This window comes from Xiphophorus couchianus, chromosome 9 (genome assembly GCF_001444195.1).
Source record: "Xiphophorus couchianus chromosome 9, X_couchianus-1.0, whole genome shotgun sequence".
NCBI lineage: Eukaryota > Metazoa > Chordata > Actinopteri > Cyprinodontiformes > Poeciliidae > Xiphophorus > Xiphophorus couchianus.
The window spans coordinates 26,222,505-26,240,639 of record NC_040236.1 but is presented as its reverse complement, the minus strand read 5'-3'; the positions used below and the strand labels follow the sequence as shown (position 1 = coordinate 26,240,639).

At 36.9% G+C, this 18,135-nt stretch overlaps 1 protein-coding gene across 3 annotated transcripts in view; it reads left to right on the top strand.

Annotated features, from left to right (window-relative positions):
• nlgn1 (neuroligin 1) overlaps positions 1–18,135 on the top strand; it is a 363,572-nt gene that overhangs the window by 136,271 nt on the left and 209,166 nt on the right. For 2 of the 3 annotated variants that reach the window (XM_028027190.1, XM_028027191.1), the window contains one exon: positions 6,545–6,604. The exons of the other annotated variant lie outside the window; for it this stretch is intronic. In XM_028027190.1, coding sequence (XP_027882991.1) covers positions 6,545–6,604 — 60 coding nt within the window. The remainder of the gene's footprint in view (positions 1–6,544; positions 6,605–18,135) is intronic. 3 annotated transcript variants of the gene reach the window in all.

Genomic DNA, 18,135 nt, shown 5'->3' with positions numbered 1-18,135 from the left:
AGAACCTTAGATTTTTTTTTCAGATATACCGATTATTCAGATATGAACTACACCATCAACTCCTACAGAATGTGTCATTTGTTTGCTTGCAGATGACTTCATTCACATCACAACTTTTTGCTCAATTCCAATAGACTCCTGGTTTAACAGTGGGGAATGGATTCTATGTTTGTAGTTTAAAACCTGTGAGGATTTTATCTTTGGTTACTTGTAGATAACCTCTTTTGCTCTTTGAACTGTGTGCTCTGGTAGAGCTCCTTTTTAATCTGCATTCGTGATTGATTAAAGTTGTGTGTCTCTGTGCCAAAGCTGGTCTTGACTGATGCATACATGGACCAATATGTAGATATGGACAGATCTTGCGTGGAGTGCTAATCAATGCATAGACTCTTTATGAAATAATTACCTTACCTAAAAGAGGGCTAGCCTGAGGGTTCAGCTTGGATGTTTGAGTTAGTTTTTGTAGGTGTTTGTCTGTATCACTCTTACTTCCCAGGCGGCTTTGGTGTGGTTGGTTTTTGGTCTGTCAAAAGGCATGAAAGTCAATTTGAACAGTCATCCATTTATGTGGTCAGCATGAACAGACATACAAAGACAGCGAACCAGTGGGCACACATTGGTAGCATTTTGCTTTCAGGACTCATAGTTATACTTTGTAAATCAAGTAGTCTTTTTCATGCTCTAAGGTATTCACCCCTAACATCAAGTGTGGAAAAACATCATAGATTTAGAGCAAATGGAAACATTTAAGAAAGACTAATGTTTCCATTTAGGCAGGTTTAGCTCTTAAGTCAGGCAAAACCTGCCTCAAGAGCCACCGTTGTGTTCTTCACTGTTTTCTCTGGGGAATGCTAAAAGCTGAATAAAATCTTTTGTGAGAGTTTTTGGGAAATGGTATCCAACCTTCATCCGGGCCTTCAACAGCAATAAGTTGGGATTTAATTTCATACCGCCTTTGTCTTTCATTCAAAGTCTTCAATGCTTACCTTTGCTTTTAGATCTTGCCAAGTCAGCAAACACCCCTCATGTGCTCTTCCTAAGTCCTCATGACTTTCTAAAGGTTCACTGGGATGTTTAAACTATGCATAATTGATTGCCAGGCAGTATCAACACGCAGTGCCTGCTTTTGGAACAGCATTTTACAAAGGATATCTCTCTTTGTTGGTCTAAACAAAGTCTTTCTTAATGGAGACACTCTTAGGCTCACTAAAGTCCTTCTTACTACTTCTAACATTTTGTCATGTTAGGAGATTTATTCTTATCTTATCTGACTGGAATTCTAAGATTTTTCCCAATTTTTTTACATGTATTTTTTACTCCTCTGATCATGATTATACCTTAAATAATAAAACTGGCTTGATTTCCATCCACATAAAAGCTTGCTAATATGACTGCAGTCTATCCAGATTGTTCAGTCTGTGTGCAACCTGTTTAAAAGACATAGTGCTGCCAAAAGCAGATGAAGAAATAAGGGGAAGAGTGTATGATAGCAGTGAGAGAAAATATAAATAAAGCTGTAAAGATAACACACACAAGGACAGATAGATGAAAGTCCCATATTCCCAATCAGAGCCGATATCAGCTGACCTCACCAGTATCTGTGGACGTGTATCACTGATATTCCACAGTGGCAGGTAGGGGGCTAAAGGCCAGTGTCAGGACCTGCTTGTCACTTGATGATTTAGAAATTAAACTTGATTGTAGGAGGGCATGTTTCTCCCTCTCACCTTTTCTTGGTTTCTGTGATAAGACCTGTCATGCAGCTGTCGTGTCTGCTCTGATCCCCACTAACCCCCGATTCAAAAAAGATACCATAGTAATTACTGCACATGTGCAATTCCAATAGCAGCCACATCTGTCATGGGTTTCTTTTATATCTCACAAGTTTTCATTTGTTCTTTTTTTCCTAGTTATTTTAGATTATTTATTGGGGAGTACATAGTGGTTTCAGGATTCAGTCCTCAGAAACACTCAGGTTACGTTGTTAACTTAAGTTAAGGAATTTAGAATTTTTATTTTTTTTATTAATTGTCCTGATCTAATTGCTTTGGTTGCTACACTTATCTACACCAATCATGTGTAGCATTATGACAATTTGTTCGGTAGCCAGGCAGCATTATACTCTAACCACTGTGATAGGCAGGGGTGTTAAGAAGCATTTCCCTCAAAACCAGCTTAAATTCAGACAAATTCAGTAGCAAGGTCTCAACTATAGAATCTGACCACACACTTCCCCATTGCATCACTAAACATCACCAATTATCTGTGGTCAACATATTATAACAGACAACTGCAAGATATTATTGTTTTCTTTCATCTGAGTTGAACTATTTTGTTTACATATAATTTTGTATTTTCGCCCAGCTACAGTTAAAAGCATACTTATGGAAGTCGATCTCTACCAGACATTCTTATGTTGTATTTGTGAATCTGCGGTAAGTGCACCTTTACTGACACATTTCAGTGTCCCTGTAATGAAGCCAGATACTTTCAGGAACAGGAAAAGGAAGCAAAACCTTTGATGTTTTATGCAGTAACTACAGTCATGGCCATTAAATTGGAATATGTTTTAATTGATTGATTTATTCAACAGACTCCTGGTCCACATATACATAAAACAGAGACATGATTCACAACAATAACAACAATAAAAGATTTATGTGTTCTGTTAAGGTTCATTTTTCAGGTGTATATTTTGAGAATAACATATAAGCAGGTATTAAATAAGCTTTTCATTAAGCCCACAGTTATATATTAAAATGTTTTCTTATTGGTCTAGTGTAATATTATAATCTTAAATGTTGTGTTTCAATATTGACTGTAAGCAAAAAATCATCACAATTAAGATGGATATAGGCCTGAAAACATCAGTCAGCATGGAATAATCAATATAATGTGCTTTACTCAGTGAGTTGACTTAATGGAAAAAAACTTTTTATTCATTCTGAATAGAATAGAATATACTTTATTGATCCCCAAGGGGAAATTGCTTATCTATTGACAAGCTACTCCATCTAAGGTGTTAATTAATAATACAAATATAATCATAAGAGATAAAGTTTTTAAAATACATATGTACCTAAGAGTAGTTCAATAAATAAAGAATAAATAAATAACAAGCATGCACATGCAAATACATTAATATAAAAGGAGTGCAGAGAAAATTAGATTTAAGTTACTCATAGTTGGGTATTGTAAAGTCTAATGTCTACAGGCAGAAATGATTTTCTGTGTTGCTCTGTGGTTGACTTTGGTAAAGTGAGTCACTGGCTGAAGGTGCTCCTGTGTCCATCTAGCACGTCATGAAGTGGATGAGACTCATTGTGAAAGACTACAGTACCTGCATTTTGAACAGGATACTTCTCTCTGACACCATTGTCAGAGTTCAGCTTCACTCTAACGACGTCGCTGGCCTTCCGGATCAGTTTTTTCAGTCTACTGATGTCCTCCACTTTCAGCCTGCTGCCCCAGCATGACTGTATATGAGAACTATTAATCAGAGACCAACTTCAGCCTTAGAAGACAAAGCTGCTCTGGGGGTGGGAGCCATGTTGCCTCCTGCATCAAAAACAACTGGTGAAGTGCTGAAATGGGCTGATAGTGTCAGATGGAGCTTGAGTGAAGCACTTGTGAGTTTTTGAAACAAGCAGCACTGAAGGTGTTTGCTCCAACAGTGGCTGGGTCTTTTCATCAGAGCAGATTTAAGCTTGACTTTAAAATAGATTGTTTGGAAGATTGTCTTTTATTTCTGTTTGTCCCATTTTATTTCTTTGCAATACTATGCACCTAAAGAGAAAAAGTGCATTAGTCTTTGGGGATATTGTAAATTACATAATGGGGGAAGACATTTTTATGACCAAACCCTGATGGTAAAAAGACCTGAAGAAGAATAGAGAGATGGGTGATGCTGTTGTTTTCCCAGAAACTCTGTGATGATCAGAGGACTGAAGGGAGCCAGGAAACATGTCAAGAGTTTAATCAGAGAGAGAACAGCATTAACCGGCTTTAATCCGGATTACAGGCCAGCGAAGACACAATATCTGATTTTGTTCTCCATAATATCGTATTATCACTCAGCGTAATGCTAAAAGGTCACCATAAATGACCCACAGCATAACATGAAGTTCTGTTTTTAGAACAGGCCACACATCCACAGGCAGCAGTCGAGCCGTTCTTCTTAGGCGTTCCACATTTTGAAAGAAGTGACTTTTGTGTCTAGTGCTCATTCAGCACTTCTAGGAAGCACACTCAGCTTTTGCTTATCAAATCACTTGTCAGATTCACAAAGGCAAGCTGAGAATGCTGTGGGACAAAATTATATGCAGGGAAACTTCTTCCACTTAAAGTTATTAGAAAGAAGCACTCGCATAGCTGAGAAGGACTGGCTCAGGAACATGAGCTACTGATGCAATTGTAAATCTTGTAAGTTAATACCCCACTGGGTTTACCTTTGTACTCTTTTTATGTGATTTTTGTTTACATTTACTTTAATAGAGACTATGTGGCTATAAAGTCAGACCGTTGCAGAGAATGTGGGTTGCAGTGCTGGCTGGAAATTGTAGTTGGTCGGATGAGCATGGGCATTTTCTGGCTAAGGCAGTTCAAGGCCTGGTGGCATCACATGTTCTGAGTTCATGTTGCATAAAGATCCAATCAATTGTTTCCTGCATGTCACACATCTTGCAATCTTACTTCAGCATGTTTTTGATGTTATAAAGTTTACATGTGAGCATGTCAGTAGGAGTGTACTTGTGTTTGTGTGTCTGTGTATGTTTCTGAAGGACGTACATGTTTATGATTCTGTGTGAATAAAAAAACTTAATGTGACAACATGTTGGGTGGTTAAAGAAGCAACTGACCACTCCCCCTGGCTGAGATTCAGTGATAGAGCACAATAAAAAGAAAGCAATCAAATTAAAGTCCAGCGTTCAGCTAGTGAACGTTGAAGAATCATCCATTGTCCATGCTGAGTTCTTGATGGGTAAGGCTAGCTGACTTTAAGAGAGAACTTACATCTCTGTTAGAAAGTCAAATTAAAATGTATTTTGGCTAAGATTTTCAAAAATTTAAAAATACATCGCGAGGGAAGAAATCCATTTCAGGATCACAACATAACCAGCATCTCATTCAAGAGTGAATACTATAGAAGCCCATAAAATTCCATCTGCTTCAGTTTTACTCTCATTACTCTGTAGAATTACTGTCAGTTTCTTTCACAAATAAATAATAAGCTGCATTTTATATAATGGTCCATAGACATAGCGTTACTGCCTCTGCATTAAAGTGTAAAACACTTGAAATTAGGAATCATGTTCAACAATTTCAAGGCAATACTTAGATAAAGATGAATTTTGTTTTGAGACACATAATCCAAATTTTTGAAAGTCATAAATACACAAGTTATTATTATGCCAGTGTGGCTTGCCTACTTTGATGCTGGACGCAGTCTGGATTCAATCACCCATTTACGATGCATCCTTAGATCTCCTTTTTATACAACAAATCTTCCCTGACATGTCAGGTTCAAGTCTGACTTGCCAAAGGTAGCACATGGAAAAAAATAAACATAAACCCTGTTATTAGTACAAAAGTGTCAACTCATTCTCCTCATTTTGAGAGATCGTGAGTGTCTTCAAAGAACCAGTTGTGGCAGAATGTATTTTCCAGTTTTTGTGTTAACCTAGCTAAGCCAAGCTAAGCTAACCTAACAATCTTGATATATGGAACATGACATGGATCCCTGACATCTAAGCAACCTGCTTGCTTTCGTCACAAAAAAGTAAATTCTCTTTTTAATTTTTTTTCTTTCCTTTGTTATTTTGGATTTATCAATTGTCTAACAGGTCACATATAATAATATTATTAATGTTTCCTACATCTGTTATTTTTCTAATCTATTAATCAGCATTTAATGTAGAAATACAAAAAACAAACTATCAAATTGAAAGTTAATGTGAACAAGAAATTGCTTTTAATTGTTTTCTGTTTGGTTTTTTTGTTTACAGTGTATGCTTGTGTATTATTTAACACAAGATGAACCCTGAATGAACAACAGGTGGAGCTGGTCATGTGCTTCTGTAGCTTGTTATGCTCTTAAAGATATTGCTTCTTTTACTGTCTGTTTCTTTTGCAGCTATGCAGATAATTTTCAATTGTTACAATAATACGTCAGAAATGTTGAATATATGCTAATATATGCACTGTTTCACAGTGCCTAATGTTTTTTGATCCCATGGGTTCATCGTCAGTTAATTCTTCATTTTTACCAAAGAACAAATTTTTTTTGCTTCTTTTTTAAATTCCCTCTTTTTTTGCTCTGTAACTGTCTTAAAGCAAACTTTTCTGCACCAAATTCCGACTATAAACATGTGAAACTGACAATGAGGTGGCATTTCTGCAGTCGGAGTGAGAATTTTTCTTTAAAGAAGTGATAAAAGAATATATTCACTGAGAACCTTTCTTATCTTTTGAGAGAATCTTTTAAAGGCTGTGTGTGTTCTTGATGACCTTGTTTTCCTCCATTTTCTCCTTCTTGGTCCTATAGGTCCCCTTACAAAGAAACACACTGATGATTTAAGTGATAGTGACCGCACGGATGATGAAGGTATTTTTTCCCCCAAATGCCAATCTGATTTGCATGACAAGGGAAACCAGACTTACCCTTTCTCCTCCAATTTTTATCTTCTTTGATTTTCTTACATTTCTTGTCCTTTTTTTGAAAGTAATGGACATTTTCTTTTTGCTCTTTACTTGTAAACTCTTTTTGGGCTGAATGTGTTTTGTCCTTTTCAGCTTGATGTCTTGAAGTTTACATGTGTCCCACCATTCTTTGATATTAATACTGTAACATAAATTCTCTGCTTGGATTTGCTGTTTTCTTTACATTTTCTTTGTTTCTCTATGTTGCATCCCACCAGCAGATATAGAAATTATTAACCCCTCAGCCAGCTGTTGCCACATTTTTGCATGTTTTTTTTCCTTTTATTTGCCTAAACGTGGTTCTGTTGAGGGAACTCAGCCACTGGCTAATTTACTAACACTTAGACTTGTTCATGTTTCAGGCATCAAATCAAATGTTTCTATACAGTTTTAAGTGCTGGCTAATTATAGCATTGGTACTCCAGTTGCATCTATCAACTTCCTGATTTTAAAATTATGTAATCCTTAAACCAAAAAGAAAAAAAAACATGAAACATTGCCAAATAATATAACAAAACACAAATGAAGAGAAAAACTGAAAAAATCTTAAAATAAAATCCAATAAAAATAATATTAAGTAACAGAGTAACAGATTTCCTGTGTACCATGTGTGCAAAAGGTAAAAGAGGAGAAGCTGCAGTATTTACTGAAGGTGAAGCAAACCACTTAGACCACCAACTCACACAAATATATTCCTCCAGTTCTCTCTGTGCTACGATGTTTTTAAGGAATTTCTGACTCCCTTTGTGCCGCAATCTCGCCAAAGGCTTCCTGTCCAATTTCAATTTCCAACCTGAGAAAGCAATCTAAGATTGAAACAACCTGAAATGTCAACACAGCATCAGGGCATGGTCAGAACTATTGTTGAAGCTAGACGTTTACATACATGAAATAAAAAGACACACACGCCTACTCACCCCCACGTGCACCCCCCTCCCCCCACACACACACCTTTTTCCGCCTGTCATTCTGAAGTTATATCAGACCAAGCTTCTCCTGGTTAGGTCAGCTAGAATTAGCAAAACAATTTCCATTTGCTAAATTCCACAATAATGAAAGAAAGATCATGTCAGATATGTATTTATTAATGTCTTCAAAATCAGAGGTTTACATATAGGATAATTACTGTCTCTTTAAACAATAAGGGAAAGATTAGATGATGATGTCATGGCTTTGGAAACTTCTGATAGGTTAACTGATCCATGTAAGTTAATAGTATGCTAACCTGTGGATGGATTTTAAGGCCTCACCTCACTGCTTTCTGATGGGAAAGTCAGCAGAAATCATCCAAGATATTAGGAAGAGAATCATGGAGCTGCTGCAGTCTGGTTCATCCTGGGAACAATTTATCGATGCCTGAAGGCGCCTCGTTCATCTGCTCAATTATATGCAAATACAGACCTGATGGGAATGTCCAACCAGCACACTGCTCAGGAGGGAGAAGGGTAGCAAGGTGACATACAAACCTGACTGAGTGATGCCAGCCAGTTCAGTCTGGAGGAGTGGGCCAGAACTCCAGTAAACTAACTTCAGTCAGTCAGAAAAGTTTTTGGGATGTGTCAAATTTTTTGGTGTATGTAAACATCTGGTTTCAGCTGTATATATCGCTGGAACACATGCAGTGTTTTACTCTTTGGTGAGTTCATGCATTCATTATCTGATTTAGTCAAGCTAATGTAATGTTTTCAGGTAAAAACTGGGGGAGTGAAATATCTGCTCTGTACATGATTTTCAATCTCATCTGAAATGCATTTACATTTCATCCAAGCTGTTAGTGCTATAAAGGCACTGAGTCCAACATCAACACCTTCTATAAATTATGACAAAGACAACATGAATATAAGACTTTAGCAGTTCTCTTATTGGTATTTAAATTGAGTGTAGAGCTCTGACTGTGTGTTTAAGCTTCACATTCTCAATAAAAAAGAAAAGGATAAGTTTAGCTTGATTGCTGCAGATAGTAACTCTATTGTAAAATCACATCAGAAAAAAATGTCCTTGATAAAATCAGAGGAGAGTGTCATATCCCCTAAAGACTGCTGCAGTGCAGCTTTAATGACAGACAGAAGGTCTTAATAAGGCACTTCTACTGTATAATATCACGAGGCAAACAGAAGTTTCACCCAAATAAGACTCACAACCATCCGGATCCTTTTGATCTGTGCCACCATGCTGTTTTTCTGGGAACTAGTATGCATAACAAGTCTCCCGAACCTTTCCACACACACACTAACGAGATTAGTGAGAACCACACAGATGCATGCAGTAAAATCCCAACAAGCCTCAAGTATTATCTTGATAAAGGATGCATGCAGGAAAGCTAATCCAGTGTAACATAGAGGAAAATATGGCTGGGAAAACACACCAAACCAAAGTCTGTCAGGCCCTCTCTGATCAACTCCCAACCCCTCCACCCATTTCTCTCTACACATCATGTCTGAATACTCTTAACCTTTGACCCAATGTTGCCTTGTAGTGCAGTCAGAGAACATTCCCTGACCTCTCCGCCCCTCCTGACCAGTAAATCTTGCATTTCCCTCTGTAGACTCTGTGAAGCTGGTGTTTGTAATCCTTTTTGTGTTGAGAATAGAAACGTAACTGAGAAAGTCTCTAAAAGCTAGAGATTTAAAGATTTTCACCGTATAATGCTGAAGTAGTTATAAATATAGATGTCATGAACTGTAGAATTCACAAGAGCTTATGGAGCTCATAAACCCCATCATACCTCATATCCATCTTTTTGGGGTATCATATTTTGAAAGGCCAAGATTTGCAAGTAGCTGATGCAAGGCCAACGGAGACCTGAAGCCAAGCCAGTGGTCATCAGATTTAGGCCTGGAAAGCTGAGAGATGTAGCTGATTGAAAACACATGCCGTATTATAAACCACCTTCTCAAAAGCACAACATCCTCACAAACCTTTGATCAGTTTTAGATGAAGAAACAGAGCTCAGACTACCTGCTAAGATCAAACTAGGTGAGACAAAAAGTTTCTGTCATCTAGAAATGACTCCAAACCAAAACATTCCATCATGGCTAATGCAAAGGCTTGTTTCAGTCCTTTAAACCAGCTTCACCTTTAACCTTAAAGCATTGATTACAGACATTGTTTACTTTCCAGTAAGGACCCTCATGGTTGATTGTCTGTAACCATGGAAAAGCTTCTCAGTCCTCCAGGAGACTACAATGCTCAGAGCTTAAATAGAAAACACCCAGACTTTTTCTTGATTCTTGAGCACTGTTCACCCAAATGTTTACTTCACTTCTGAGTATGGGTTAAGTGAATTATACTAATTATACTTATCAACCACATTAATAGAGCAGTTAGAAGTCACTAATACTGTCACTTTAATTGCTACCTGTAACAAGTAAAATTTCTTCAAAAAGTCCATTTGGTTTGAGTTTCATTATTGGCCTTCTCAACTGACACCCATCGCAAAACAGGATGTGTTCAAAATATCTGGTCAGATTCATTTGTCTACATTGCCTTATTGTTCCACAGAGCCTCACTTCATAAAAAACAGTTATCATTTTACATAACTGTACCATACAAAGAAATTAAAACCAAAGTAGTTCATAAAGAACCGATAAGCATTTGTTGAATTACAATAGAATAAATACACTCCATCAAACCTTAAAAAGAGTCCATGCTTTCACAGCATTCTGAAAATCAGAACCAGTCTTTAAGTGGAGCTTCAAAATGCACAAAGGTCAAAGAGGAGCAAGAGACAAAGCAACGTAGAAGGTATTTTACTGAAAACATGTTAACTGGCACAGTTTAAAGTTTCAAATTTTGGCTAATAAAACCAAAAATGAACGTCAAGATGAACGTATAAAAAGAACCACCATTCTTCCTGTTTAAAATTAGTTTCATAATGCTTGATGGAAATCTCCCTACAGACTTGTAGGAAATCCCTCCTTATTGGAGGGAGCATCCTTAACGAGGAGCATCGATGTTCTGGATCTCTTGGCTGTTTTTCCAAGCTTCTCTCTCCATCCATCCCCAAATGTTAACTAGGGGAATGTTTTTAGTGTTGAAGGAAATGTGGCCTCTGTTCATTAAACTCTTCTCTCACAGACACTGTCTCTGCAGTAAGCAGAGTAAGAGCCTTAATTTAGGCTGAGTATCTGCCAGTGCATTCATGAAAGCCCACCGGATCCCCTGGCTCTGTGCAGGTGAAATTGCTTTGAGTCTACCACTTGAGTTATTTGTCCCATGAATCTTGTGATATTTTAAGAGATTTAAAACAACTGCCTCCCTGCGTCCAACCTCTGCAGCGATAGCGTGTAGCTGGATGTGCAGCTCAGCACTCCTGGCATGTTCAAAGGCAGATCTCCACTCTAGCCCTCTGGGGCTTATGATTGTGAATGCCTGGCAGAAAATGTAATGAAAGCCAGATTTATGCTCTGAATTTTAAGGATAACTGCCTTAAGACTTTGATCAGCTGTTTGAGTCCGAATGCATTTCTTTAACAGTTTTACGCTTAACTTGTTGCTCATGTTCCTTCTTTTGAAGCACCTCTTATAACCTTTTCATGATCCAGCAGTATAAATATTAAATTCTTCTAAATCCTGTCCCAGTTTTTCAGATGGAGATCAGGAGTGCATGTTATCCAAACTGTGAAACAGGCCAGTTGCAGCTTCAATATGTGACGTTACAATACAGATTCATTAGTTATTGAGAACCTCAGCCACAGCCAGAAGACAGGATCATAGAAAGCAAAGAAAAAAACCTACTGCTTGTTAGTCTTGTTGGTTTGATAAGTCTTCAACATGAGCAGATGAATAGGATACTAAAGTTGTTGCCGCAGCCTGCGGGCATCTCTCAGGGTTTGCTTTGAGAAATCTAAAGCTCCTGAACCTCTTTGATCATATCCTCATACCTGAGAAAGAAAAATGCAGACTAACTATTCTCAGACAGCTCCCTCTCTCTCTTTCTCACCCAGACTTATTTCAGGAATGTCTAAATAGTTGAAGCGCTCCAAGATCTGGTCTCATTTTCACATATTTTCCTGTTTTTTTAGCTCACCTTAAAACAATCCAGGTTGGAACGAGACTGATTTGTTTGCTTACTTATTCCTAGTTAGCTTAATTAAAAGCAATAGTCAGTAAAAAAGAAGTAGATACAAAAGGAAAATTCAGTTAAAAACCAGACCAAGAGCAAGCAATTGTAGTATTACAATAAGTAATCAATATCTATGTGATTACCAGTGGTTCTGGTAATCACTTTAAATACATCATTAAGTCATGTTATGAAAGATGGTGAAACCCTCCACTAGCTGAATGAAGATTAATTGAAAGGAATGAAGAGGCTTTAGAGGATTGTTTTTGGCTTTCTGACAGCCAATCAAAGCATGCCAGGAAGCATATAGAGAATAAATAAAACTGAAGATCTTACGGCTGGAATTTTCAAGTACATTGTGTTCTGTTGACACTGGAACTTCTTTCACTTTGTAAATCCAGGTAAATGCAGGTAAATCCATCAAATTCCCCCACAAAGCCGCTGCAGTTTTCCTTTAACCTCACCTCATTACCACTGACCTTCAGAGCAGAACAAAGGGAGGTCGTTAGAACAGCAATGCCGGATGTACAGTATCTCCCTGAGGCAGACTTTCATTTATTTTTTCAGTCAGTACTTGAGAGCTCATATCTACCAAACAGAGCAGGAGGACTGCTTAGGTTATCCATACCTAATCAAAAGTTCAACATATTTACAGGAAACTTACTAAAAACCAGAAGCATTGTTTTGATTATCAAAATCCAAGACATGACAAATTGCTAAACATTTGAATCTGGGTGGGATCAATTAAGTTTTAATACCCACCTTATTTCTGTAACCCATGATGCTGTCTGGACACTTGTCTGGAGCGTGTAAGGTTTCTTGAGGCAGAGATGTGAAAATATTCACTTTTACACTTTAAAATGAATAGCACAATCATATTTGCATACTCTAAGCACATATACTAGAATATGTATTTGCTTCTCAAACCTCAATGCTTAGAACAAGGTGAAAAGGAAATTCAATTTAAAATTGATGCAGCATTTTCTATGCTTTTAAATCTTCTAATTGACAATTTTACCTTGTAGTTTGAGATTGCGGTCCAGAATGAAAAGAAGGGAATCTCGTAGCCTTATGAATTATGATACCAATCATAAAATGACACACACAAAGCCAAGTTCACCATTTTCCCCCCTGGGCTTTTTGTGGACAAAATGAATGGATGCCACATTCATACAGCAGGCAAATATGTCCCATACCTGGGATTTTTTTCCCATCATCATCTGACCATGATACAATCTTTGCAAATCAGTCAGAGGTCATTTTCATATGTGGTCCTAAATCAGATAGGTACCATATTGAAAGGCAATGTCACACTTTATCCATGGTTTACGTCACAGCATTTTGTACAGGAGGAGGTGGAAATCAGGAGCATCAAAACTAAATAACGGGTGACAGCAGCATGACTCATGTTGTGGTTGCTGCTCTAATTATGCGCTCATGTCCACTGTTGCCAGTTTCAGATGCATCTCTACACACCTGCAGAGCAACATTGCATAAGTACATCAAGCCAAGCTACACAAACATGTTCCTAAACTCTCCTTCAAAACAAAAGTCTTGGGACAACAGTATTAACAGTGGATGCAAGTCAAAAAGCTGTTGGGTGCAGTTGTACACAAGTAGTAGTGTTGCACCGATTGCACTTCTCTTTAAAAAGCCTGACCTGCCAGTTCACATTTTGGCCAATACTGTTTTATGGGTTTTTTTTGTCTGAAAAGTTACTAAACATTGTTACAAATTGCTGACACTGGAGCGACTATTGTTAACCATTTACATGCAGAAGTGGCCTGGTGGGAGGGTCAGTGAGTCCTCTCTCTCAGCAAAGCAACAGCACAGCATCTGATTGGATGTTGATTGGATGCTGATTTTATCACCCAGCATTTTTATCGCTGCACACCTAATAAGAAGTGGGATATATGTTTACTTTTATAAAGACAGAATCCTGTGTCTGATGTCCCTTTTTCTTCTGTTCTTGTGGGTCACTTTGGTGCTGGATCATTCTGATGGTGATCACATTAAAACTATAATACAAACAACCAATAAAATCTCAGCAGAAAGTTAGATTTCAATATTAAATTCACAATGTGATGTTAGCTACATGTACTGTAGATGCCACATTTGTCTTGATTTCTTTATCAGTATCTAGAAAAGAAATCTCTCCTTGCAGAAATAATCATGTGTATAAGGTGGACCAGCTGAAGGATCTAAATGATAAACAACAAGTAGAGGCAACAAGTAGGTTATCCATTTCACATTTAGGTTAGAGGAAAAAATAAAAAGAGCCATTTTCAAGATCTTCCTTCTTTTCATTTAAATGTCTTCATTGTCTTACTGACAAGGCATGAGTGTTCCAGCATTTCTGATTGGAATCACAGATTTTGTGAAAGACGGGGAGGAAATAAAAAAAAAAGTAAATAGCATAGCAAGGGTCTAAATCATTATTTCCATGATTATAGTGATTAATAGTAATTTTAAATCCTTTAAAAGTGTAACTAATAACAATATTTAATTGTAATGTGATAATCATGCACCAGTTGTTGAAACATCACTGTTGGTTTGGTACTTCAGCATTATTACCATGGTTATCACTATCATCAGCACCAACAGCCACCAGTCTCAGAATAATAATCACAGACATATGTAACTTTGACTTCTATAAACCAGCATGGTTAGCACCATCAGCTTTGACTTAAAGCTCAAATCATGGGCCTAAATAAGATGTCCGACAATTTCTCATCACTCCTTCATATTGTCTATAAAATCACCGTCTATAGCAGGTAACTATAGTAACCACACTTGTGACACAACAAATGGTCATCACCATTGAAGAGAGTTGGTTGTAGTTATCGTTACAATCACTGCTGCTGTTGACATCAACATCAGAGTCTGTGTCTTGTTTGCTGCCATCTTCACTGTCAACATTGTTATGACTAAATTCATTTGTATAATGGCTTTAATTACACTTACCATCACCACCATAACAGCTATTATCATCCTCATTACTGTCACTCATCACTTTCATCATCAAGGCTTCACGATTTCATTACTGAGGCTCATTGTGACCAATATATAAAATTGGAGTTATACTTACCGTGTTATATCATTATCATATCCAGCTATACATTTTGATTAATATTATGACATTAGCACTATGAATGACATGAAAATTGCCATGGTGACTCACACAAATACTGTCAGCATATTAATTGAAGAGTACAAACACTTAACCGTTTTCTATTACAAGTTTTTGGAATAATTCGGTGTGCTCTGTGACAAGATGCTGGATTCCAGAAAAGAAAAAAGTTACAGAGAATGATGTCAGCTACGTATGTTTATAGAAAAGGTAAAAAAGACAAATAAAACACTAACCAAGGTCACCTTTTTATCCTCTGTTTATTCCTCATTTCCCTTTGAAATGAAATCTTTATTTATTTAGAACATGAAAAAATAAACAATGCAAAAGAGAAAGAAAGAAATTGAAAAAGAAGAAAAAAAATATACGTAACAAAAGGAGCAGGAAGAAGCCAATGCTTAGTAAATCCTTTCCCCAGTTGACTCGTCCAGTATGAACAATGTGCATTTCACAATGTAGAATCCAAATATGTCCATATGGCATATTTTTCCTCCATGTCACAAAAAAGTGACTTTACAAAACAAAAATTTATGATGCAGTCCCCACCATGGTAGGAGAAAGGACATTTCTGATGCTCTGCTGCTTTGATTCAATAAAGATTTCATAGAATTAAACAGCCTTGGTATCAATCAGTTCTACAGCTGTTGAGTCACCTTAATGGCAGATGTATAAGGAAGCCAAATGTGCTCGTTTCCACAATTTTCCTTCCATGTTCAGTGTGGACGCTTTAATCACATGGTGTAGGAAAACTTTCCTGAACTGAAAAGTCCTTTTTATTCAATTAGTATTTTTAATCTATAAGTAACAGTTTTTCTTGAATGGCTAATTTTTAATTCCCCATGGACTCACTGATCTCCCTCTAGCCCAGCGTTCCTCAGTGATAACACATCAGAGGCATTAACAAAGTATGTTGCTGCATGCACCAATGAAGAGAGTCAGAAAGCAAGATGAGTCACTCATTTCTGGGCAGCAGAAGATGAAAGTGACTCCATGTTTTGAGCGTCACTTTTTCAGAATATTGTTGGATCTCCACAAATCATGCCATCCCTTCTGCTTGCAACTTGGTTTATATCAGAGCCTTGTCAGGGACTCCAACTTCCCATTACAAACACTTTTGCTTTTAATCTTCTTGATGATTTGTGTCTGTTACAAACTGAAAGTTGTAAAACTTATGATGACTCAATAAGTAGCAGTATATTGGTTTCCTTTCACTCTGTACTCATTTAAAAAACCTTTAACCTTCAGAAACTAGTATCAGTGGTACATAGTCACACATCTGCGGGCGATTCACACCTACTGTTTCACTATGTCACTTTGCTTACTTTGTGGAACAAGCCATTGCAAAAAAAGCAAAATGTTTCATTTTATTGAAAAGTAGAAAGACAAAGACTATCAACAAATCAAAGTAGATCCATCCATCCATCCATCCATTTTCTAACACCCTTGTCCCCGGTGGGGTCGGGAGGTGCTGGTACCTATCTCCAGCTAATGTTCCGGGCGAGAGGAGGGGTACACCCTGGACAGATCGCCAGTCTGTCACAGGACAGGACACACGACCATGCACACACACACTCACACTTAGGGAGAATTTAGAAAGACCAATTAACCTGACAGTCATGTTTTTGGAAAGAACTAAGCATAAAGCACTACTAATAAACACTTGTTCTGCTAATACTAAAGCACTACAGCAACAAGTTATTAGCGGATTAGCTAAATTATTTTTGCCCTTGACAGACTACGACTCTCAAAAACAAATTTAGTTTTGACACCATAATTTGCATGTTGTGTAATGTCCTTAGATGTTGTATTTATGTTTATATATTGTTCTTTAGTGTCCTTGTTTTATTTTGTTCCAGCATGTTTCTTGTTTGAAATGAAGCAAAGAAGTAAAAGGAGCTGCTGCATCATCACTTCAAAATAAGAGCATGACTATAAGCATCCAACTACTTGAAGAATTCTTAATAGCTGATAACCAAAACTTCAACACAGATAATGAACTTCATTCAACTGAAAGTTTACAAAACAGCCAAATATATTAACTCTTTCGTATCTACTTGGAGCAATTAAATCAGGAGAAGCTATGTGTTCTAAATATGTTCAAAGGTAACAAAAACATTAAAGTGGGAAATGAAAAATGACTGCATGTTAATACACATCAAGTCAATGTAATTATATCAAAGTTCAGAAAGCCACAATTTAAAAGCCAAAGTCATAAAATAAGATTTAAATGATTACCATGGAAACAGGGTAGCATATTCTAATTTAGCTCACTGTTAAAAACTAAAACACTCACTGACACTCAAAAAGAACCCTGGGAGGAATGGTCCAGTTTGGCCACAATGTTATATATAAGGAAACAAACAATATAGTATACATCATGCTTTTATTAGCAACCCACAAACTGAGATCAAGCGGTACAGGCAGTCATACACATCCTGTAAGTTTCTTGTAAAAGACAAATCCAACCTGCTTAATCGGCACAGACTGAACATGCTACTGGTTCACCTGTGAAAGAATCCTGCTGTCATTGTTGACCTGCCAACTGTTTGAAGTTAAAATTCAGCCATGACAAATAGATCATTACAAAACAAATACTTGTATGGTAAAGATTAACATATTTTCCATATGCCTGCGGTTCTGTGGTTAGCCCTAAACTTCCCTACTGGCTTCACTTGTTTTTATATCTTTGTTTATAACATGTGTAGTTTTCTACATTTGTATTTGGATGTAAATATTTTTAGAACATAGGACAGACCATTTATACCCTAACCAGCATACTTTCTTTTTACAATGACTGTACATAACTATTGTTGTGCTGCGGTTAACAAATTATGTCCATCTACAACCATTTCTTTTGGGTTCTTAATTATTATTATTTTTTTTTATTGAGATAAGATTTTGTTTAAATTCTGTGATAAGGAAAGTGAGAGGATAACTACTTAAATGCAGTTCAAGGACTACACTTTTTTGTTTTTAGTGTCGTTTGAACAAACACTCAGATGGAGCTGCAATTTATTTAACTCTAAATAAATTTCCAGACTTAAGTTTTGTCATATAAGCAAAACCTTTGATTTATTTAAACAGAAAGGTGTCTTATTTAACTTCTAATTAGTCCTGTTTGCCTCTAGTGAAATCAAGTGCTCGTGTGTTTCAGAACTTTTACTTAAAGGCAAATATTTCTCTACAGCTGAACAGATAAATAAAGCAATTACCTGGTGGCAAATTTACATCTCAATGACCCATTT